The sequence below is a fragment of the Prinia subflava genome, chromosome 3 (genome assembly GCF_021018805.1).
Source record: "Prinia subflava isolate CZ2003 ecotype Zambia chromosome 3, Cam_Psub_1.2, whole genome shotgun sequence".
In the NCBI taxonomy this organism is placed as follows: Eukaryota; Metazoa; Chordata; class Aves; order Passeriformes; family Cisticolidae; genus Prinia; species Prinia subflava.
The window spans coordinates 19,776,310-19,801,044 of record NC_086249.1 but is presented as its reverse complement, the minus strand read 5'-3'; the positions used below and the strand labels follow the sequence as shown (position 1 = coordinate 19,801,044).

General features: G+C 40.8%; 1 protein-coding gene across 1 annotated transcript in view; it reads right to left on the bottom strand.

Annotated features, from left to right (window-relative positions):
• Positions 1-24,735, bottom strand: part of TBX15 (T-box transcription factor 15) — an 89,377-nt gene that overhangs the window by 18,404 nt on the left and 46,238 nt on the right. The window contains exons 2-6 of the mRNA XM_063394271.1: positions 16,785-16,998; positions 8,974-9,075; positions 7,037-7,208; positions 6,519-6,686; positions 2,986-3,050 (exon numbers count right to left, since the gene is read on the bottom strand). Of these exons, the coding sequence (XP_063250341.1) occupies positions 2,986-3,050; positions 6,519-6,686; positions 7,037-7,208; positions 8,974-9,075; positions 16,785-16,998 (721 nt within the window). The remainder of the gene's footprint in view (positions 1-2,985; positions 3,051-6,518; positions 6,687-7,036; positions 7,209-8,973; positions 9,076-16,784; positions 16,999-24,735) is intronic.

Genomic DNA, 24,735 nt, shown 5'->3' with positions numbered 1-24,735 from the left:
TGGCATTAAACCTGCACCCTCACTACCCAAACATTTGGCTAGCTCATGGCAACAGAGTTCCATATGTCAAAAACTGGTTTCTCATTCTCTTGAAGTTCAGGAAAGCAACCAAGTAATAACCTGCCTCATTCATACCTCATTATGTGGGTATCCTTTCACCACCAGGAAACTTCTCTTTCAAACTCAGGAACTTCTCTTGTTGCATTTCTACAGATACTTTAAGTGCTTTTTCAAAAAGTGAAGAAGGCTGAAAAGTCAGGTAGAGGGAATGTCTAATAAACAGGAACTAAGTCTTGGCCTTCAAACACAGGCTACTTCTGCAATCTAGCAAGGCTGATGGTTAGACTGCTGAACACCCTTACTTAACATGGTTTGAGTGCTCAAAGACTGCAAAACATTGTCCAGCTGCTGACCTGCTTCCATCCTTCCCTCTGAACCACCTCATGCTCCTTCTCCCAGCTCAGAGACTAAGGCAGTAAGGCCTGGAGAGAGACACTCATGAAAATAACTGAAAGATATCCAAGAAAGGATCTGGGAAAAGATTACTCCCCCATATGGATACAGTCAGTGACATCACGATGGGGTGTCCCCAGAGCAGCAGGGCTTTAGCAGTCTCTTGCACTGATGAAGGGAGACCACAGTCCTAAGGAAATAAAGGGGGAGGCTGCAAGCTGATGGAAGTGAAAAATCCAAAATGGAAGCTAGTTTTAAAAACAAGTTCACCTCCATAATTTCTGCAGCAGGAGACAACAGTGAAACAATAACAATAAATAAGTGGAGAAGAAATATCCATCTCCATTTAATGGAAGACCCTCAACATAAAGCAGAAAGGCAATGTCCTAGGAAATAAGTGGCTTAAGAGTTCCTTTTCTTCCACCATGCTCTGCTTTTTCACTGGAGTTCTTTCCTCCATGATTTTCTGGCAACCTCTATCCATGGCTCTGACTCAGTATCCAATGTCACTGGAATAGGATGTCCTGGAGCTGCTTCAGAATTCTGTGTCTCTTGCTGCTGCATCTTTTTTTTTTTTTTTTTTTTTTTTTTTAAGATCTTATACATAAAACCTCTTGAGCATATACTGCTTACTTGCCTGATTCACAAATGGCCCTTCTTCAAATTGCCCTATTTCTTTTGCAAGGAGGTCTCCATTTTCAGTGGGACCTTCTCCAGCCACAGTCTGTACAGTTGACTGTAGCTGTGGGAAGGACTTGGGAAGTTGCAGAGTACCACAGCTTTTTGACCAGTGATCCTAATGAGATTACAAACTCACTGGGGAGAGAAAAGCCATCCAGCACAGGAGAGCCCTTTCCACACACAGCCTGGACTTTAATGCTTTCCTCCCTCCTATGGGAATATCTGTGTATGTGTCCTCTGGGAAGGAGGCAGCTGAGCATTCGTGTCCTCCCCTAGCTGACAACAGCAGCGCAACTGCAGCCAGACCCCTGCTTGTGAGGCAGGCGCCTGACTGCTATATATGCTTGCAAATACCTTCGCCTGTTTTTTCTTCCTAAAGCCTCAGGCTGCTCCCTTTGATGTGTAATACCTTAAAGATTTTAATTCCTCTTTACATCAGCAGAGAGCCTTACTGAGCCCTCCCCACAGCTGCAGCCGTGTAGCAATTTCCTGCCCTTTCTTAAATCAATGAGCTACAAAGATCAGTAATTCCCAACCTTTTCAGGAAACTGTCCAAATTCACTGAGCTAGGACCTTATTAATGCCTTCCACATTAATGTAGCCCACCATGTACCTGGAACTGCATCAATCCCTCTCCCAAACCCAGCCCCCAGTGCAGCTGTATCTGGGTGCACGGGAAGATCCCATACCCAGGACACACACTGCTTTCCCCACACAGAGAGGAGAGCAGGATAAAAATCATACACACCCCTGGAGAACTGATGATCACAGCAGGGATTAAATGAGAGTGGCAACATCTTTATGCATAACTTCAGTAAGGTGAGAGCAGAGGAGCTGAGCTAGGAAGTCTCCAGGTCAGTTAAATGTCTTCTTTAAATGTCTGATCCTGGAGAGCGCAGCACTGAACTGAGTGGTGGAAAACAAAGGGCACTTGCCCATTCATGAGCACTGACCCTACCAAACCTCCTTGGGAAGGAGACAGCAGTGCTGGTAAACACACACAACAGGAGCATGCAAGTAAAACTGAATTACAGTGCCCATGGGGACAGCAAATGAGAGCTATGCACACAACTTTTTACTCTGGTCTGCATACTCAGAGCTTTGCTTTACAAACCTAGGCTTCTTGTAATGTAGTCAGATATGTCTAATTATATAATTAAAGTTTAAAGCCTTTGTTACACTGATTTAAAGGATACCTACATCCTATAAATCTGTAATATTTAGATCTGCTGCACATTCTGCTGCAGGATTTATGAATGGCAGAAAAAGTTGAAATATATTTTGGATTTTCTTACTCTTTTTTGATAACTCTGTAATGCCTATTACTAATACAGTGGTGGCATTGATTAAAGCTCCATTTTAACTACTGTGATGTTAAAATATAATTTCTTCTAAATAATATTTAAGGTGTTCTACTTAATTTTTCCATAAAAATCATGACAAAATTAAGCAACACGGTCAAAGTGAAACAATTGGACATTGCTGGAGAAAATTTGAAATTGTTTGAAACTAGAAAATTTTTTCACTTTTATCCTGCACACCTATGAGAAACTAATTTTTTCTTTTAACATAAAGCAAGCATTTGCATTCCAAATTTTGGCATTCTCTGTGAAAATTAAAATTCAAAAATGCCCTGCAGCCAACCGTACATGTAGTAAAGAATAATTATTTTGCACAGTGTTAGACTGTGACCTATTTGTCTGTTCTACAATCTGCAATCTCCCATTTTTCTATCTCTGTTCTTTGTTTTAATTTAAAAAAATAAAATTGCCTTTCTCAACCTTAGACCTGCGCATCACCAGGGAAAGGAGGAAAGAGATCAGTGAGGAAACACAAACAAGCTTCTGTTACCTGTTTCTCCCAGAATCTCTGAAACCTTTGGCAAAGGGGTTTCTGTCAATTTTTAATCTGGTGATCTAAAAGGAAAAAAAAGAGAATTAGTTGGTATCTTCAATTTTTTTTCTTTCAACAGATGAAAGTTATAGATGATTACCATTATTACCCAAGCTGCCTGTACAATGATCTTTCATACTTATTTCCCCAGACCTCTGTTAAATTTGCCCTTCTATCATCCATGAACAGATAATCTGCTTATCAAAAAATGGCACCAGAGACAGAAATCATGGTAGCATCAGGAAACCTGGCACAGTGCTGGGCCTGAGAAGTCGTTCCTGAAGTAGAAGTGCAGCAGATGCAAAACCCCAGGAGCTGTAATTTATCAATGGCCTTGTGGTTTGGGAAGCAGGCACACTGCTCAAGTTTGGCTGCTATCTGAGTTATCTCAGCCTCAACACTCCAGATATCCAGCAGCTGGATGAAACTCATGGACCTTCAATCAATGCTGAAGAGTAAAGGCCAAGCAAAGCATAGGCTGCAGCCCCAAAAAGGTCAGGTGGCCACGCAGTCACATGTACAAGTTGCTGTTGTTCTGGTCAGTGTCTGGGTGGCCCTCAAGAGTTTTCTGGTCTGGAGTTAATTTTTTTTTTTCCTTTTTGTTTTTTTTTTTTTTTTCCCTCCTCTAAATAAAGGAGGTAGCATCCAGACTAAGTGACTAAGTGCTTTGGGGGGATCTTCCTTCCTGCTTTATTTTTAAGCTTGAATTCCATGTTGGTAAATATGGAATATAACACTGGGATTTTGACCTCGCAGCCTGTGGTATTATACTCCCTGTTGGCTATTCTACAACCTGGTGTAGCACAAGAGCTTCCCTCTGCCAGGCTCAGCTTGTCCTAGAGATTCTATCTTTGGAATGAAAGGAGAGTGAGATCTCCAGATCGTACCAAATTTGAGGTGGTTTTGCTGAAACTGCTCAAAAGGGACTAGTTTAATACAGTCTGATCTGAGGGGGATTTGCAGGTGTTTTACTTCTGTCAGAACCAAGCCCTTACTCTGGATATTAACCTCAGATCTGGAATGCAGCTCCTATTTTTGCAGAAGCTTAATTTGTGAACTTAATTTCCGCTAGCCTGACTTTGCAGCTGTCCTGGGACTTGTGTGTACAGAGACAGATATGTTCTGTGGAGGATGGAATTACAGCAGAGGGAATCCCTGTGGTGGATTTGCTAACATTTTACAATTGTTTCCAGAGACGCTTTCCCCAGTAAGGCAAAGCTCTGCAGCCACTGGAGGGCATGCAGGCAGATTCAGGGGATTTAAATTTGGTTTTAATGAAATGTTTCTCCAGCCCACCAGAATCTCCTTACTGGTATTATAAAAATGTGATTGTGTCCCCCAATTTTTTTAACCAAAATCTCCAAACATTTGGAATTCAGAGACGCAGAAATGTCAGTGTTTCTTTACAGTGAGGCAGCTTATGGTGCCAGTCCCTAACAGGGATCCCTCCCTTAGCGTCTCCCTCCCTGTGTAATTATAAGTCTGGTCATTAAGGAAGAATGACAAGCCTATTTCCTGTCATTTCTTTTCCTTTCCCTATCCTCTTTCCTTGTCTGATCTCCAGTTAAGATTTGTGGAGTATCTGCATTTGGGCAAGGGGGACAGGAAGCTTCCCATACTGCAATGATAGCAAACCCACCAGTGTGTTACAATATTTTTGATCCATTTTGGACCCTTATTTATGTCAGTTAAAGAGGACCAGACTGAGAAAAAAAAAGTTGAGAGTCGTGGGAAGAAAAAGAAGCAGTCATGGGAGCACTGTCTGCACATGTGCTCTCTTATGCATTGCAAAATAAAAAGCTCTCTTAACATTTCATTACATTGTTAGAATTCCCAATTGTTAAAAATGGATTAAATAATGTAATCTGCCATAAGCTGATTTAGTATGGGTCTGTCTCTCAGTCCATAAATGCTAAATAAAGTCTAGTTTAAGTGTAGATCACTAACAAAGTCAATGTCCCTAGAGAAAGAATCCTGCTGCAGCAAAATCTTTTCCTTATGATATCTAAAATCAATACTAAGTCTTATCACTGGGAACTATGCAAGACCCAAATCAAACATAAATTACCATAAAATCACAGAATAGTTTGGGTTGGAAGGGATCAAAAAGATCATCCCCTTCAAACCCATCTGCCATGAGCAGGGACACCTTCTACTAGACCATGTTGCTCAAAGTCCCATCCAACTTGGCCTTGAACACTTCCAGGGATGGAGCATCCACAGCTTCTCTGGGCAACCTGTGCCAGTGCCCCACCATTGTCACAGTAAAGAATTCCTTCATAATATCTAGTCTAAACTACTTTATTCCAGTTTGAAGCCATTCCTCCTTATCCTGTCCCTGCCCTAGTAAAAAGTCTCTCTGTCTCTCTTGTAGGCTCCCTTCTGGTACTGAAAGGCTGCAATTAGGTCACCTCAAAGTCTTCTCTTCTGATCCTTACTTACAGTGGGAAGCATTTTGCTTACCCAGTCCCCATCCTGCTGTCCATCCTCTGAAGAGGTATGAGAAGAGATGACTCATTCATTTGAAGACTAAGACAAAGAGTTGTTAAGTATCTCAGCCTTGTCAGTTGTTACCATTTTCCAGTGTTGTTTATCATGGGGAAGTACACCTTCTTCAACCTTCCTTTCCTAGTTAACCTGTCTGTAGAAGCCCTTCTTGTTATTCTTTGCATCCCTCACCAGGTCTACTTCCAGCTTTGTCATGGCCTTCTTCACCCAATCCCTGCACAGGTTAGCTGTCTTTGTCTCCACTGCCTGTGCATTTGTTTCCTTCCTTCTGGTTTGCTGAGCAGGTCCCTACTCAGCCATGCTGGTCTCTTGACATCCTTGTCTGATTTCTGGCTGTTGGCCCATAGGGAAGACTTCCTTAAAGATCTGCCAGCTCTGTTCCATGCCTTGTTCCTAATGGCAGGCTCCCAGAAGATCCTGTTGACCACCTCCTTGCAGAGCTGGAAGTTTACTTTCCTAAATTTCAGGTGCATAAGTTGACTCCTTACCTGACTTCTATTTCTCAGGACATTCATGCATGAGAATTTCAGTTTATATGCAATACATGCATTCAAAGGCTTATTTTGTCAACAAACTGATAGGATTTGGCTTATTCAAACATCTTCCTTCACTGGTATAAAAAACCCAACTGCTTTGTCTCTGAGATAACTGATGTGGAATAGCTGTACTGCCTTAAAATTATAGTGAGGACAGAATACTCCAGTTTTGTACCATGTTGTAACAAGGAAAATTGAACACAGCATACCTCTTTACAGTTGATCTTAGTTACTTATTTTACAGTAAAAACTACAGCCATCTTATCTTCAAGGTGGTTTCCTGGCTAGATACTTCATGTCTACACAAGACCCCAGAGCAATCATTTTCCTTTCCAGCCTGTAAAGTGTAACTTTTCTATGTTTCTCAGAGAAGTTAGTGTCTCAGTCACAAAGAGCACGCTGATATTTTTATGAACGCACAACATAAAAGAGGCATGAAGGATTTACCTGCTGATTTTGGTAGGCTGTCACTGTGGTGAAAACAGTCTCAGGGAAGTTGAAGGTTTTCACCCCATCTCCTGAAGGAACTGGCTTTGTAGGAGAAAGATCACTGCTGAAATCCTTGCGGATGACATGCACACGAGGCTGATACTTGTGCATTGAATGTAAGATTATCTGAAGGGAAAACAAAAGGAAAAGGACTTTTTTTCCCAAAAATTATTTTACACAACATCCAGATGTACAAGAAAGCAGGGATGGAGGAAGAGCCAATATGGAGAAAATGATCCTTTTCTTACAATCATGTATGAGACAAAGTTTGTGCTGTGAGCAAAGAGAAAGGTGCTTTATCAGCAACATTTTGAGGAAAAGCACTGGAATAGCAAAAAAAGCTCCATAAATCTGGAAGCAGCCACAGACATGTGTGCCCAATGGGACACAGGAGCATCAAAGCAGCAGCAACACTCTTTCAAGTCTGAGAGGAGCAGGGCTAGGACAACAGGCACCAGGATTAACTTCTAACTTACATGGCCTTGATCATCAAGCTCGTTGTTGGTCAGCTTGAGCTTGTCAAAACTGACCACCTGCCTCATCCAGGTGTCTCCAGAAGCCAGGGAGTCAGGGTGGATGTAAACCCTCGGGGGCACTGGGGAGTCAGCATTGCCAGCCACCATCCACTTGGAGCTGTGATACACATACCTGGAAGAGGAAGGGTAGGTGGCTAAGGGAGATTGTTACTCACTCACTGCAGCAACAAGTCCAGGGCTCCCCCTCCCCTGCCACCCTCGTGCACCCCAAGCTCTCATTTGCAGTCGCGGGAGAATGTGCTTTATTGCAACCTCCTACCTTCTAAATGAAAGCCAGATTACCCCTGAGCCACTTGTTCAGACTTGATTCCTTATTAAAACCACCTTGCAGTTATTTTCCCTGTAAAACTCTGCCACATGTGCCTTCTCAACTCCTTAACCCTCTCTGAGCCAGAGTAAGAGGCTGGAAAATATGGGTAAACAAAGTCTTCTCTGAAAATATTAATAAATACCCTGCAATTTCTGGAAATCTGCATTTTATCTCATACCAGACTTTGGAAAACACATGTGGCTTCATCCAGAAAGGGCAATATCCAATGGATACCAGTAAAACAATTGATAAAACAGAATTTCTGGTTTGAAATGTTGCAAAACAGGAAATTCCATATAGTATTACATACATTGTGATTAGAGGAAAAATATTTTTGTGTTTCTGGTCTTTTGTAATCTTTTGTGTTCCTGATCTAGCCATCCTATATATGCCATAAATTTCTCTACCACAGCTCTGCCTAGACCCTGTTTTTCCCTGCCCTGCAGCTCCTTCCCTCTGAGACATTTCACAAACCGTTCCACTGACACCTCTGAGTTTTGTCCTGTGCTCCCCCTCACTGCATCTCTACTCAGCTCTGCTAAGATGTTCCAGTTTTTACCTACAATCAGTGACTCATTTCCTGTATTTTCACAAGAAATAGGAAAAAAATAAGAAAAAAAGATGAGTCTTTTCCTTTCCTGCTAGTTTGCTCTATGTGGCTGCACAAGCTAACAAGGACAGAAACAAAGGATAACTAAATAAATGTATTTTCAATGTTAGTGTTATTGGAACCACACTCTTCAAAAGAGGAAAAACATCCAGCTGAGTATCAAACACTATCTTGCTGCTTCCCAGGTAAAGCATTTTCCTGATCAAACTCTGTACAAATTGGGAGCAAAAATTAAGTATTTAGCATTTGAAGCAGAGGTTCAATTCTGAACCCTTGAAATGTGGTTCAGTCCATACTATCTGGAGAAAAGAGTTGCTCTCAGGGGTCTTTTAATAAGAACACATAAATCACATCAGTCTGGGATGCAGAGGATCATGAGTTTTCCAGAGTATTTTTTAACATCAGAAGCCCATTAATATCAGAGAAATCTCTTCTTCCTGTCTTTAGCTCAGCAGTGGAAACTTTCTCAGTGACTCCATACTGTTGGTCAGGGACCAATATTCACTGAGGCTGCTGTGCTGGACAGTGAGCTGTCTTGAAACAGAAATCCAGTTCAGGCCAGACTTGAGGGGCCTGGCTTAATTCAGCTTCTCCTTGCTCATTCCTTTCTTGCAGAAGAAGTTTTAGGGGCTGCAGACCCCCTTATTGATAACTCCAGTTATCAGTTCCCTTGGACAGTCATTGCTAATCAAGTCATTCGGGAAATGCATGACAGAGATCTCCTCAATTAAAAACTGCTACTTGAAAAGAGAAAGATTTCATTCCAAAATTGAAAGGGACTGTATTAAAACTCTGGATTTGTGTCTAAAGATTCTGGTCAAATCAACTATGTTGGTGCAAATCAGCAGGGTCTCCTCCAGCACACCTTTGCAATGGTGTTTAATGGTAGGTGTTTTTCCTAAGCTGTCTGACAGTGAGCTCTTACCAGATTCCGACCTCTGCCCCTGAAAAGCTTACCTGTATCTCTTGTTATCCACAGGGACAATGTCCATGGCAATGTAATACTGCTGGTGGGGATCCAAGCCTGTAATTTTCACCCTCATGGCTGGAAACATTCTCCTAGGAAAATAAGAGCAGAAATAAGGAAGAAAATGGTGAATAAGGAAACTGAGGCTCCTTGTACCTCTCTCTGGCACAAGAAGCAGGCTACTTTACACAGCCCAGTCCTTGGCATGACTCCTCTGGGCTTGGTGTGGGTAGAAAAGACTGTGCTGGCAATGGTTTGAATCTTCAATTCTTTCCCACTTAGAAAATGGGGTAACAGGATAACAACCTGTAAGTAATGATAAAATACTCACAGACAGTTCTGCTGTGCTTCACACAAATAGTTCTCTCTAAGGCATTTCTAGGATGGGCAGTGTGCCTTTAACCTTGTGTTTTTCCCACTGGCCATCTACCTGTAATTCTCTCATATTCCATTAAATGCAGGATCACTTTAGTCTTTTTTTTTTTTTTTTTTTTTTTTTTAATATTACATTTCAGTAAAGCGTTTGACAGTACTGAGGTAACATTTAAACCAAATACATCATCCTGAAAGATCCTCTCACTCTCATGTTTATAGTTATTTAAGAAAAATAATCTGCTTATTAGGAATGTATTTCAAATTTCAAAGAGAAACACTGGCATTATTGTCATGGTTTCCTTGAAGTCCTGGTAATGTTTTGTGAAAAGTTTTTGAGAGGTGTTGTCTTTTGTATGCCATATGATTCAGATCTACCTGAAGCATTTTCTCCTGATAGACAAGGTATGGAACTCTACACCAACAAGAAACAATTCCCAGCCTTTTTCTTCTTGTCCGAGCACAACTTAAGCTCTGCTAAACACAGTCACTCTTGTGGAAGAGTTTGTAGCTAGGGAATTATTTCAGAAGAGAACAGATCAGAACAATTTTAACCTTGAAGCATGTTAGTGTTAGTGTTAGTGTGGCTATGGCACAATTTCTTCTTCTTAAAAATTTTATGGTGGCCAGTAGACCAATTTCTATTCTACACCTCCCTCAAAGAGCATGCTGAGGGAATTACTTATGCTACATTATATTTGCAACTAATGTGGTATTTTTACACCTTCATAAACTCTGAGGAGCTGAACTGAATGAGGTGCAGAAGGAATTGAGTAACACTGAAATCAGAGCAGAGGCACTGAAAGAAATCTTGCATTGTTTCACTGACTGTTAACTCAGACCTGAGCTCTACCTGAGTGGCTTCTCAGCCTTTACCAGAGAAAAACTTAAGCTGAGGTCCTATGGGATGGTGTTACTCAACTGAATGACTTCTGCCTAGAAAATACAGAGTTTTGGTAGGAGAAAACCCCAAAGTGCTGGATGCTTATACAAAATCATATTCTGCTTCTCTGATAAGTACACATATCCTTGCAGGATGGAAGTATGTGGATGGAGGGAAGATATTAAAGGGCAATTTAAAATCACAATGCCAAAATAGTAGGAAAGCGTACAAGAAATGTTTCTAGGAGCCATCCCTACAAAGCGTCATGACACCTTCCCTTCTATTTAGTGAGAAGTAGTGAAATGTCAGAGAAAAAGTTTTAGTTCTCCTTTCAACATTTCTATTTCTCACAGTATTGCTAGTTAACACAGCCTGGAGGAGGAAGAAAACAGGAAAGGTCGTGTCAACAACTCCAAACGTGTCTCTCAAACCTTGCACAACAGGGATGTGATAGTGAGAATCTATTTCATTCTTTCCCAGCCAAGCCACATACAGCCACTTGCAGAGGAGGGTGGGAAGGAGGAGGTTGATGCTCAACCTTTGCACAGCTCTTTCATTTCAGGCCACACTGAGATGATAAGATCTGACCTATTAGTAACTGCATCTGCTTTGGAAAAGGGCATATTTATCGTGGGGGTGGGGAGAGCACCACCCCACAGCTGCCACAGAACAGCTAACCCGAGTTATGAGAGACATAAAACTGTCAGAAAAATCGTCTGCAGAAACCCTTCAAGGACAGCAATTTGTGCAACTGATGGTGTGAGTTTGCTGGTAGAATGACTGGAGGGGAGGTGGGGAAGGAATAATGGATTAGTCTTCAGTGGCTTGAGGGCTTTACCTTGTTTCTGCCACAATGGCTCATTAAATCTGCCAAGCCAAATGGGTACAGGATGTGGCATTTTACAGTCCAGCTCTCTTTAATTAGAGAGAGGTGGCTTGGGAGCAGCTAAAGAAGTAGGTCATGTTTCAGAGGGTTGATGAGAAACCCAGCATTAAATCAAAGTCTCTTTGGGTCTAAGTCTTTCCCACAAGTTGGGAAAATTAAATGCACTGTGTGTCCCAAGAAGCTCTCTCCAAATCTGCAGCCCCGTGTAAAGTTGCAGTATAGCCTGTGGGGTTGTTTGTTTATGAAATACCTTGTAAAAGATTACCACAGACCATTCAGCAGGCTTAGAGGCTAATCTCTAAAATGACTGGAGAGAGCTCAGCTGATCTCACTACTTTCTCTAAGGTTTAAGTGTACTTTTAAAGTTTTGGAAATTATTACTGTTTTTCTGTGGGTGTAAAAGTAACTTAGGGTCCTTTGCCATAAAGAAGTGGCCTGGAACTATCACAGCAGGTCTCCAGTAGCACTGCTGTGTGGAAAGAGGGAAATGAAAAAGGCAGAGGCTAACAGCGGAGACTTAGTGATGTGCTCGTGTATAATCCTGGTAAAGTCCATGTACTCTACATTTCCTCTTGGCTGGATCTTGATTGCCCAGAGGCACCAACCTTACAGAAAACAAGAGGCTCAAAGGTTTGGAAGGAATTCAGGCCATTTGGATATGGCTGTATTAATAAACAGTCAAGAATCTTTCATCTGGGAAGGCATTAGCTTCATAGCCAACAGCTACGGACATGAAGGCTGTCTGTTTTCGTAGGGAACATGTGATGACATCTGATATATTTTAGGAGGAGGTTTTATATCAGCAGCAGTTTGAGATGATCAGGTTATTTATGTGTTAGCTTTACCACTCAGCAGGAAAACAGTCTTCCTAAACTTAGACTGTGAACTTACACACAGTACCCTTTCAGGGGAAATATGATGTGATATGAAATAAGTTATTACAACTGCTTTAGAACCACTTAGGAGCGTTTATAAAAGCATTTTAGTAACAACTATGTGCCTCAGTCTACTCAATTGCTGCTTTTCTCCATAATGAGATCGAAGTTTATGAACACTGAATGTGAAGAAAATGAATGATAAATAAAAATATCTATAACTTGATTAAAATAGTATTTGCCAGCACAGGAGTGTACTCATATTAAGAACCGTGTTTGGGAACTTTCAACAAAAAAAAGAAGTTGTTGGGTTGTGGCAGCTAGCAGTATATTTTTTAGTGGTGCTGGTAGTTAAGATTTTCCTTTAAAATATAGTTTAATTTTATTTTGTGAAAACTGGTCAAAAGAGGACGATCACAGGTATATCCCCAAACTGGATTTTTTTCCCAATAGAATAAAACTTCAGTTTCTTTCCCTTAAGTTAGGAACTTAGATAAGAGCAGACTTGCGTAAGGGTGACATCTAATAAATGCAAAGCTTAAAATGAAAAGATGTACTCTTCAACTGTAACAAAAACAAACAAAAAAAAAAAAAAAAAAACCCAAAAAAAAAAAAAAAGGTCATTTCCAAGGCATAAAAATAATCCAATTGAGAAACTCTGCAAAATAATCTGATTTAGATCTGCAGATTAAGTGTGCACAGTGTTCACAATGTGTGTGAGTTAACAGGCAACCTGAAGTTATCCTTTTTAATTCATATCTCATATTTTCTTGCATTTAAGAGTGATGCCAAATGTATATTTCTTTAGAGAAACAAATGTGTAAGGAGGCACAGGAAAGGAAAGCAAGGCAAGGCAAGGAAAGGTAAGGAAAAGCAATGGACGAATGCCCTTCTGTTTCCCTCTGCAGTATGGGAACATGTAGAGATGTGTGTTTTGAGAGGAAAAGCTGAGGGCAGGGCTTGGTAGCAAATGGATTTATTGTTTATGAAGGAGAGGGAGACCAAAAGATCTTCTCTTTGCTCCCAAAGGGAACATTCTTCTGAAAGCTGGAGCAAGTTTATCTGGCCCATGGGGTCAGAAACTCTAAAATTCAGTTTGGTAGCTGTGGCTTGCCAGCCCTTGCTCTAAGAAGTCCTCTCCATGGGCCCCTTCAGCATCAACAGAGCTTGATTACAAAATCTCTGCTGCCCTCTCTAACTGAGGAGAACCCTTCTTTCCACTGGAAAGAAAAACTAACGCTTGGTCATGTCAACAGCACCGAGTACATGCTACAAACAACTCAGACTTATGATTTCAGAGAGACAAAGAAGCTGAAGGCAAAGTACCACTTTAACCTATCAGGAGGCACAGAGAAGTCAGGAGAGGACAAGGTCACCTGTTTCACTCACTGATGGCTTTTTCCAGTCTTAATACTGATCCTGGCCATCAGCATTTTGGTTTGAGCCATCCTGCAGCACAGATTCAATAACTGTGATATGACAGATGAGATCATTTCCCCATTGTTGAGATGAGATTAACCAGGCTCTGTTACAGGTAGAACCTGTGTTCTCAGCACAATACCTCTTGGATGTGCTGCTATGCATGGCAGCACTCATAAAACCACCTCTATAAACAGTAGACAGCTGTTCCCTTCCAGAGGAGGATTCCAAGCACTCCCTGTGGTGTATTCCCCAGGAATAAGTGCACATTTTTTCCCACTTGGGGCAACACTTCTATGCATCAATTAATGAACTCTTATCCCTACAGCTCTGGTGATCATGGACATTAGAATGGGATTGTAGGGATGTGGGAAAGGTTTCAAATTCCTCCACTGATGCTGCCAGTGTGATCACTGTTAATAAAGGAGAGTAGAGAAAAAGAGTTAAAAAATTATTTTAGGACTAGTTGTCAAATCAGCATGACCTGGGGCTGAAGACAAACTTATTTTATTTTGTACAGAGTCCAAGGTTGCCTTTCAAACAAAAAGAAGATAAAGGTAAATTGCAGATTTGAATGACTGCAGCTGACAGCCATTTGCATCTTTTACACAAGGAACAAAGAAGTTTTTTTATAAGCATCTGATTAAAATCTAAATTACAGTGTTTTGATGGAAAGGAAAAGGAAGAGTTATAAGAGGACTGGAGTAAGTTAATGGAAACAGACAAAAAAAGAAGACATCTATAAATACAGCATCAAGAAAAGAAAAACAACAAAGCAGAATTAGAAGTGAGTGAGAGTAGGAGTCTGAAAGTCAAAAAGTGCAGTGTGCCTAACATAGGCAGGATATAGCCCCAGAAATATGTTTGAAATGAGAGCGTAGGTTAGAAATTAGCATTACACAGCAAGAGCAGAGAGACATTGTGGGGACAGGCAGGAACCAGGAAGTTCTTTACAGGTCATAGAAAATTAAGGAGCAGCTGTAGTTATAGGCAACTGAGACTGTAATTATAATGGCTTTCAAAACAAGAAGGCCTTTTGGGACTCAAGATTTCCAAAGACAAAGCAACAAGAGCAAAATTTTCTGTGGGAAAGGAAGAAGATGCAAATTACACTGTCTGTCTCTAACAATTTGAATGAGTAGTAGGAAATCTTCAGGTAATAATCAGTTCTGTATTTATCCCAGAAATAATAAAATCTAACCTCTAGAATGCATCATATATCATGCATCTCATATGGAGAATCAGGACTGCTAGACCCAGCTCTCACCCATCATAGACACATCTTCTCTGAGAGGAAACTGTTTAACCTGTTGAACTATTTAACCACTTAATTTGGAAATTCTATCACACCTGTAAGGACCGTCCTTAATAAACAGGTGTATTACCTAAAGAAACTGCCCAGCTCTTTGTTCTGCTTTGCAATGCTTAACCTACAAATTTAGTCAACAGAAAAATAAAAAACAGCAGCCCTCCAATACTGTTCACATCACTTCTGGAGAAGAACTTCATCAAGCAGAAAAACCTACATCTATTTAGTAGTTACATCAATTTTCTGTGGGCAATAATGTGACAGTTGGCCATGAGTACTCAAATAATTACAAGCATTTCACTGTTTCTGATTACAATGAAGATATGATTTGTATGGGAAGCTATGACTCTGTTGTGATACATAGTCTTCTGTAAGTGAAAGAATTATCCACACTGGAGCTTGTAAGATGTCAGAAGGATCAGCTATTTTATTTGGAAATATGTGAGCTGCCAAGATCCTCTTCATACCACTAAGTTCTGGCCATTTTCATTTGAACTGGTGAGCATAGAGATATTTGAGTTGCTTTTAGGTCTATCTACTCCATGTATCATTAGAGAATTCATTATAGCTAATCTAACAGGTTTATGTAATGTATTCGTTTAAGTTTCTGAAGCAGCATGGTCCAGGCACCAGGACAATAAACCCAGAAAGAAGGAATTTGGTTCTTTGAGTGCCATATTTAATAATGCTGAACAGATCACTTAATCTGTTTAGGTCTCAATGTCACCACCTATGAAAAGAGGATAATAATAATTTTCTCTGTGTCTGCTTTAACGTCGCCAGAGAAGAGGTGTTGCACAATAGCAAGTGGTATCATTCCTGTTACTTTGCCTCTTCCATTTGAGGCAGAAGGTCAAAACCAGCAGCCCACTCTGTAGAGATGAAAAATGCATCCTTTGACACTGAAATCTGAAACCGGGAGCTACTCTGGTTCTGGTAATCTTTTTAGGGATCATCTGGGCTATTTGTCTAATGTAACTTTCCTTGAATTATTTGGGAGAGCAATAGCTCTCACTTCACAAGAATGTAAAACAACAAGTCGAGCTGTTCTGGCAAATTTTAGGAGCACAGATATGAAACAACACAGTAAACAACAGAGCACCGTTGGTTTTCCCTAAAACCTGGGTAAAATTTCCCTGCTGCATCTCTGCGGCACTGCCGGGACAGCTCCCGGGTCACTCCCGGTGTTTGCTCGCCTTGGAGGGCTCTGTCCGTGGTGCTGACGCCCTCCTTCTCTGCATCAATCGGAATTAAAACCTCAATTATGTGGAGGTAAGAAAAGGCCTGCAAATGCAAACGTGCCTAAAAATCCTAGTTTGGGACATCTAGAAATGTACAACTACCTCTTGGCTGTGTTCTGGCAACCGTTTGCCAACTGTTTTGGCAACTCCTAGCCATTTTTAAATAGTAGCAGTGAAGATCTTCCCTTTGGCTAACCTGTCATGGTGAAGTTTTCCTTTTTAAAAAATCTGGCTAAGTGGTGGCTCTTTCTAGCCTCAGCTGTCGTGGTATCACTGCAATAGCAAAGGAGAACATTAGGCTTGCACAGTTTTTATACTAGAAGTTGTTAACACTGCACCTGTTTAGAGCTTCAGGAAGACATTCTTTTGGTGCAAAGGTGAGTTTGAATTTCACTACATTTGAGATGAAATCTATAAGCTCATGAAGTGCTATGGAAACTTGAAAGGAAACTTAAATGGCTCACCCTCAAATTCATAGCTCATCTTAAATTCAGTACAGCCAACAGTACAATGATTGTTTCCTGATTTATTTGTTCACAGGAACAACTATCCTCAATGGTTTCCTGCAGATGCCGGTTCTCCTTTGGAGCCATTTATTCAAACAGTCACATGAAACAACTTTGTCTTAAGAAAGCTAATAGGAGATACAGCTGAGAACCTCAGACAGCCGTTCAATTTTTAATGCATATTTATCCCTTTGGATTACCAAGAAGGAAAAAAAGTTTCTTTCTTAAAAAAAAAAAAGAAATAAAAATTGGGGTGTTTTTTTTGTTATGCTTTCTTTTTTAACTAGACAGAAAGCCAGAGATGTCTTACCTGCCTGCTTTCGTGATGATCATCTCTGTCCCAATGTCATGAAATCTTTTCCAGAGGTCCGCACACTGCAGCTCTACCTGGATCTCTTCCATGGATGAAGGTGGAGGAGGCTGAGGGCCTGAGCCACCAGATGTAAGGTCAGAATGGGAGCCAAATGAGCAGGATGTCCTTTCCGCCAGCACCTCTGTGTCTGACCCAGTGCTCTGTTCTGAGTCTGCAAAGTAAAGAAGCCAGGTAAGACCCTTCAGTTCTACCTGCTGTGAGGGGGAAGGTGAGGGAAGAGGAGGAAAGTCGACACAGGAAGTGCTAAAGAACTGTACAGTGGGGTTTTATATGGCATATGTATGTATGGGGTCTTGTGATTTATAGCCTGATTTGGGGCTTTGAGTTTCCAACATGACATCTGTCTTCTTTTGTAAAATTTTAGAAACTGCTGAAAAAAAGACCCTCAACTTAAAATATAAATAGTAGCAAGCAATGGCAGGAGTACAAAATATAGATGAAAAACAGAAAAGAAAAAAAATTAATTCAACCTGTCATTTCAAGCTAAGATGGGCTTACTGGAAAACTACATTCCATTGAATTAAATATTCTCCTGCAGTACTATTAAAGAGTTGGTTGTTTTTAAACAACACAGTTTTTTATTCTTTTAATATCTTTGTCATCAAAAACAATGAACATTTTTTTTATTTTGCTATTTGGCAGCACTGTTCTGGAAACGTGTTTTATTTGCTCCTATGAAACTTTTTTTGAACAATGATATTTCCTGGAAAGATAACCATGAAGCTTTCGGTGAGGAAAGTGCTCTAGGCTACTAAAGGACAAAAAAGGTGATAGTAAACATATGGAATATGCTACCAAGGAAACAAGTAAAGGAAACTTCAGAAAAGACCCCATGACACAACCACCTGTTTCGGGGAGAAGAAGGAGGTTTGCTCTAAAAATAAATAAATAAATAAATAAATAAATAAATAAATAAACAAACAAATAAATAAATAAATAAATAAATAAATAAAATGTGAGATTCAACTAGTTTAAAAGTCCAGGCTGGCATATTGAGTCAGGTGGTAATTTCTTTGCAAAATATTTCATGTATTTACTAGGTAGATATGCTGTATATATTCAGTCCTCATTTTCATACAGAGGGCTAAGATGAAATTTTGCAAATAGCAGCATTGCACACCCACATTGCATCAAAATAATTCACAATATATTCTGCAATGTGCTTATGTTTTGAACATTATTTTTAATAAATTTGCACAAGTATTATATCGATGATTAGAAAAACAGAACATTACATGAAACACTCCATCAAATGGCTCAGGAAGAGCTCTGTGAATTTCAAAGAACAGTGAATGCACAAAACAGCTATTTACATGTGTTCTTTGCACTTGAAGAAAGAAAGAGGTGTCTCTGTCTGCAAAGGAAACCTAAGGAGATGAAAAGTAACAATCTGTCCTAAAAATGTGATTAAATCATGGCATGTAAAATTCCTTCCACGCCAAGAAAATGCCAGAAACTCTTTAACAACCCTGAGGTCATGGAGGCTGAGTCTGAGGTTTACAGTTTGCACATCAGTGCAGAAGGCTACGGATAAGAAGGAGGCAGTGAAGATACCACCCACAGAACCACCTTCTTCACCTCCTGCCCCATGGGAACATTTCTGGAAAATCCATTTTGCTGTGGTATGGACATAAACTGTGTGACTGATGGTTTATGAGAAACTTCCAGCCCCAAGTGTCATCAAGAAGCATTTCTCTTTTATGAGAGCCCTAGGTGATGTCACTGGACAGTGGACATTTTTCTTGAGGGATGTTTTAAGTAAGCTTTGTCAGTTATTTAGACAATCTGCCAGCACAATGTAGAAATTCTGCAGGACATAAGAAAGTTTCAGTACTTAGTGCTCCCAGTCCATTTTGAAAAGGGAGGGTTTTTTATGTCTCCCATGGATTCCCAAGTTAGGCGGAAGCAATAATAGGTCCATCTCTCTAAAGGAATGGCACAAACGTATGCACTGTTACATGGAGACCAGTCCTACATCCAAAACTAATATCCTACACACAAGGTGTAGGGATAATATGGGGTAATCCTCTGGGGTTCTCTGGCCACAGGACAGATAATCAATCTGAGAGTACAGAGGAGTTGAGACATTGCTCCCTGCTTCACTACCCCAGTGACACAGGAGCAAATCTGCTTCCTGCAGCTCAAATACTCCACCTCAAAGCATTGGAGAAGTAAGTATGAGTAGGGGTCACTATGCTTAGGTCTCCCTAGGAATGGTTAATAAATTTGTCCTTCAACAAAAAGAGAGAGGATACTTCACAAATCACATTAAGATCTGTTTGAATACTTGCTCATGTCCTAAACCATTAACGAGGTGTCTTACATCTTCTCTGAGGTCACAGAATCAATTAGGCTGGGAAAGACCTCTGACATCATTAAGTCGAATCGATCACTGAACACCACCATGGCAACCAGACCATGGCACCAAGTGCCACATCCAGCCTTTCCTTAAACAGGAACAGTGACTCCATCACCTCCCTGGGCAGCTCATTCCAATGTCTCATCCCCTTTTCTGTGAAGAAATTCTTCCTAATGTCCAACTTAAGCTACCTTGGGAATCTGAAGGGACTGGATCTAGGGGAAATCAGAGCTGTCCTTCTGAAATGAGGTACTAAACTATAGGTCTGAATCCAAAGAGACAGGTTTAGACCACATCATCTGCTTGGCTCAGGCACTCAGAAACTGTCCTCTGAGGCAGTGTGGTAAATGGCCAACAGATGGCACTTGGCAAGGTGCTGTCCCCCCCACTTCATTCCAGCATTTCCTGGACAGACTTTCAAACTGGGCATGTGGCTGCAGCTTTGGGAATCCCTGAGAATTAACTGGAATGGCATGCTGCAAAAAAATTAACTATCAGAGGCTTAAGGCCCCTCTCACTGATTCATACTGATATCATCCCACAGACTTTACAGACTTCTGGAGGGGCCTTTCTTTAATTATGGTAGTTGAAGGAGAGCCATCATTTTGGACATAATTTTCCATGCTGGCACAAATTAAAAATTGCAAAAGGAGTTCACTAATTACTGGTAAGCCAATACCTACCCAAATGTAGTACCACACAAAGGAGAATAAAACTCTTTTTTTTTCCAAGGATACAACCTTGTGCCCTGAGTTATGAACCATTATTAACCCAAGTTAGTGCACAGAACAGTAATACCCTCTCCTTCTTCTAATTTTGGAAATGAAGAGTCACTAGTGTTCAGACTCAATAGGCACTGAGATGTGTTTTGTGTTTTCTTCAGCCTTTCCTGAGCGAAGCTCTCCTGAATGTTGTCATCCAGTTGGAGACACTTAGTCCAGACCCAGGAAATTCAGGAGAAATTAAATGCATCTGACATATGAAATTCAACCCTAGTGACAGCCAGGTCTATAGGACTCTGTGACTTTTAACTAGAGTTCTCTCCATGTGCTAGGATTTTGAATGAATCAAGACACAGGTGTGAACATCTGTAAGTGAGCAATCTTTAGAGGGATGCATGGTGAGGCAGTTTCCATCTGCAGTAATGAATTGTGCCAGCTGGCAGCTGGTACGGCTCAAGCCATTCTGTGCACATACTTGCTCACAATGAAACAATCAGGAAGAAGAGCTGAATATTCTTCTGGCATTCAAACTGGGAACTTGATTTCTTCACACACCAGCTTCAGTGGGGTGTGGCTTTGCTAAACTCAAAGAAATTACTTTTACTTTACATTGGTGCGAGCAGAGGGAAAGCAGGCAATAGCTTCTGAAGCACCAACATGATTTATAAGACTCTGAGCACCCAGAGATGGGGTTGGGACTACATACTGTGCATGACTGAAGGACAAACAGAAGGATTTCTGAGGAAGATGAGCTACCTCTAGTTTCTTCTGGCTCCAAAGTGACAAGACAAGAGTATTTGTCTCTCCTTTAAGAGGTGCCTTATACAAAAGCCCATATTCTGAACTCAAGTTCCAGTCAAAGGGAAATGCAGATCCCCCATGGCATGGCTTTCTTTCAGAGTTAGGAGACCTTCTCAGAATACTGCCCCAGGAATACTGACTCTTGTACTATGTTAGGCTGCAATGCTACTGTGTTTGGATGTGGCACTTAGGGATGTAGTTCAGGGGTGATTTGGGTGGTGCTAGTTTGACTGCTGTAGATGATTTTGAAGGTCTCTTTCAACCTGATGAAGCTGTAATTTGTGCCACTTTAGCCATAAGTTAAACAAGCAGCAATTAAAGTAGTTTTATGATTTTCTCTTGCCAGGTTCCAGTCCTTGAGAAATAATACTTCACAACCAGCTCATCCATCACTGACCACTAACAAAAGTGGGAGTAGATGCAACTGAGATTTCTAAACCTATAGTATTTCGCTGGAGTTTCAGTTGGGACTGTCTCAGGTCAAAATGTTCCTTATTGATTTTACAGGAACCCATGAACTTGCACTTTCTGATCTTAACTGCTTTTCCTACAAGGTCATTCCTCTCACTTGTCTGCCTGAAGCAGGGCCCTTCCTGCTGCACCACAGCTATGGAGGTGAACACCTCCAAAGCTACTGCTGACTGCACAGTTAGTATCAATCTGCCTCCTTCATTTCCCCATTCTTTCAAATCTCTTCTAAAACCATCCATTTCCACTCTTGCTCATTCTTTATGTTCTTTTTTTCTGATGTTTCCACCAATTATTTCTGCTGTTCTATGGAGTGATGTGTAGCCAGAAGAAAACACAAACATTTTGGTCTTTGTGGAGACAGACATGGTGACCACAGGGAAATACCAATGCTTAACTCTTCCAGAATAACAGATTTTCCCCTACAGATAATACAGAGGAAATGCTAAAGCACTGTCCCTTGTTATAGGCAACTTGCTGGACAAACAGATTGGCCAAGTGTTTTTGACCATGGGACCTGGACCGATCTTCAAAGCCAGACAGGCTGTTGCAAGAACTGCATTTCAAGGAGGTTGAAACTATCTAATGGGAAAATATTGTCAATGTCACAGAAAAGACCTCTGGGTTCAATGTGCAAAAAAAAAAACCCTCTAAGGCCTGAAGCATAAATCTCTTTCACTGTCACTGTGCAAAAAGACAGTTCCTTTCTCTACTGCCCTGTTGGGTGGCTTCCAGCCATCCCTTCTTACCACACTGACCACACATCCAGCTACTTACTGCAGTTTAACAGAGTTGGAAGAGAGGAAATTTCTCAGCATCTTAGCAGCCTTTGAGTCTAATCAGACCAGAGGATCACTTTCAAAGCTTCCAAGGATACTTTTGTCCATTTCTGAGCTTATAGAAGACAATTAAAGTAGTTCAGATTTTTTTTCTTTCTTAATCCCTTTCACATTTCTACTATCTCTGTACCACCCTGAAAATCCTCAGCTTGTAATTTTTTTCCGATCCACAAATCCCTAGGCTTCTTGTTGGTAGATAGGAAGGAAAACACCATTCTGACAAGCATGGTGACTGAGGTCAGCATTTGCACTGAGTGCCCCAAGATGACAGACAATAACCCCAACCAGTTTCCAGCACCAGTGTCCTGGGATCAGAGCTGTCCCACACAAATCAGCAAGGTGCTACTGCCTGACCTCTTTCAATGACTCAACTGTCTGGTGTTCCTCATGTAAATTTCCCAGGTTTTCATCAATTTAGTACAAGAGGTAAACTGGTATGTGAGATATTAAAGGACTATTTTCTATGCATCTTCATAGATGAATCTTCAGCAGAATTTTTGCTGCAGCTGGGGCACAGCAGGGATACTGCTCCCCTTACTTAACCAATAAAAGAAATAGAGCTCAGTTTAGTCCTTGGCCACATCATGCAGCTCATGCACTCAACAAATGTTTTACTTCATACTATCAGAAATGTAAACTACAGGAGTGGGAACAATGACAAAAGACTTACATATATAAAACATCATCTACTCAGAGGAGCCCAACAGACTTATTCTTTTTCTCTTGTGACTTTTCTTTTCCTTTTTTTTAGTTTTTTTCCCCATATGTTTAGATACCTAATGTAGATCCTGTCAGATTCCATTAGCATAAAGATTTCTCTTGGGTGGAATGTGCCAGCTGTTACAAGCTGTTAAGGGTTTGGTCTTTTACTGTTTATTTTTGTTTGCAGGGTTTGTGAATATTTAGTGCAACAGGTGGTCTTTCCTCTCCCCTGCAGTTGATTTGCTGGCATTAGGACCTGCAGACTACAAAGAAGGTATAAAATCTGTGACATGCACGGACAAAGAAAATTTGGGGAATTTTATTTTGGGGGGTTTTATTTTTTTCCTATGAACTCAGCTGAAATTAGCAGAGTGGACACCTTGCTTTTGCTCTTGGTTGCAGACAAATCTCATGGTTCTTTTTAGATTTATGATTTTCAAACTGGCTACTGCCACCCCACAAAATCAGCAGCCTAAGAACCATGCATAAAGCAGTGTGACATCACTGGAATTTAGAAAAAAAATGTCACAACCCCATAAAAGTGAAAGAACAGAAACTCACTAAGTGCAAACAGTTTGTAAGAGCAGAAATTTATCTGGCTGTGGTGCTGCTGGTGCAACTACTTCAGGTACACAACTGTTTTCCCTTATAAAAAATACTTGGAGAGAAGCTAAACCAAGGACCTCAGTAAGTTCAAAAACACATGAGAAGTCTGGCTGTGGCAAAGGCAGCAGGAGCAGCAGAGGTGAAGCAGTCTGGAGTTCAACAGAGCTGTTCAAATTAGCACAGTGTATTTTGCACAGCTGATCCAGCAATTGCTCTTGCTGTAGGCAAAGGTTTCTAAACACTTGGTGATTGTAACCATATGGACACACTGCACACAACAAATAACACAAAGATAGTTCTGCAGGTGTTCTTATAGATTATCTTATCCCCCTGAACTTTTCCATTCACTCACAGGCTCTACTACATTAATCATCCCTTCTTCCACCATTAGCCCTTTATTGACTACCCACAGCTAGAATTTATAACCTGTTTATTACTGATAATAGAGTCATAGAACACTTTCTTGCTCAAAGGAACTTTTTAAGGTTCATCTAGTGTATCCCTCAGTAATACTTATTATTATTTCATTTGTGACTGCAAGTTGCAACCAACCACAGGATTTACTGATCTGGAGGCAGCACGAACCTGTCTAAACCAAGAATTTCATCTATTCTCATGCTGCACTGCAGTCTCAGGCAGCCAAAAGATGCATTTGAGTTAATTCATTTCTAGCCTAAGACCATGAAACCATTGCAGGACAAAATGGCATTCATATCAGTGAAACAAAAGTGGAAGATGTTGTAGAGATGGAGAAATACGGCACAGAAAAATGGAATTACTTGATACCATCACAAGTGGTACCAATAGAGACAAGCTGACTCTGAAGTGAAGAATTCTGCTGACACTTTAACCTCAAAATCTTCTTCATCCTCCTAATGTATAGTCCTATAAGGTGTTTTTGTAGGATGACTTGAGCCAACAAAACATGCAAAACCCACTCAAAAAATGCTGCACTTACCAAAGCTGAGTTTAAGGCCAGTATAGTTATCACACATCTATATCCCCATGGCAAACATAACTAGTAGGAGAATATACAAACAAACAGAAAGATACAAAAACCCCCACAGTGGCTTTGGCTCTAAATGCAAGTCTTGCATCAGTTTGACTGTGCCCTGCCAAGAGCTGACTGCCTCTGCCTTGTCTTACCCATGTAAGACTGAACAAAGAGACACAAAACTCAGCAAAGAAAAAATCACCCTGATTCAGGGGTATGCTCCAGCTGTTCTGCTCCACTCCAGCAATGCAAAACAGCTGTAAACCTGGTTTAACCAGAAAGTTAAATTGGGTTTATGAGTTCTCAGTATTGGCAAAGAAGTACAAAGCAGCTGGAGTTTACTAGTATACTCAGCCCGGGGGTTTTCCCTTAAAAATTAACTTTTGCTCCAGCCAGA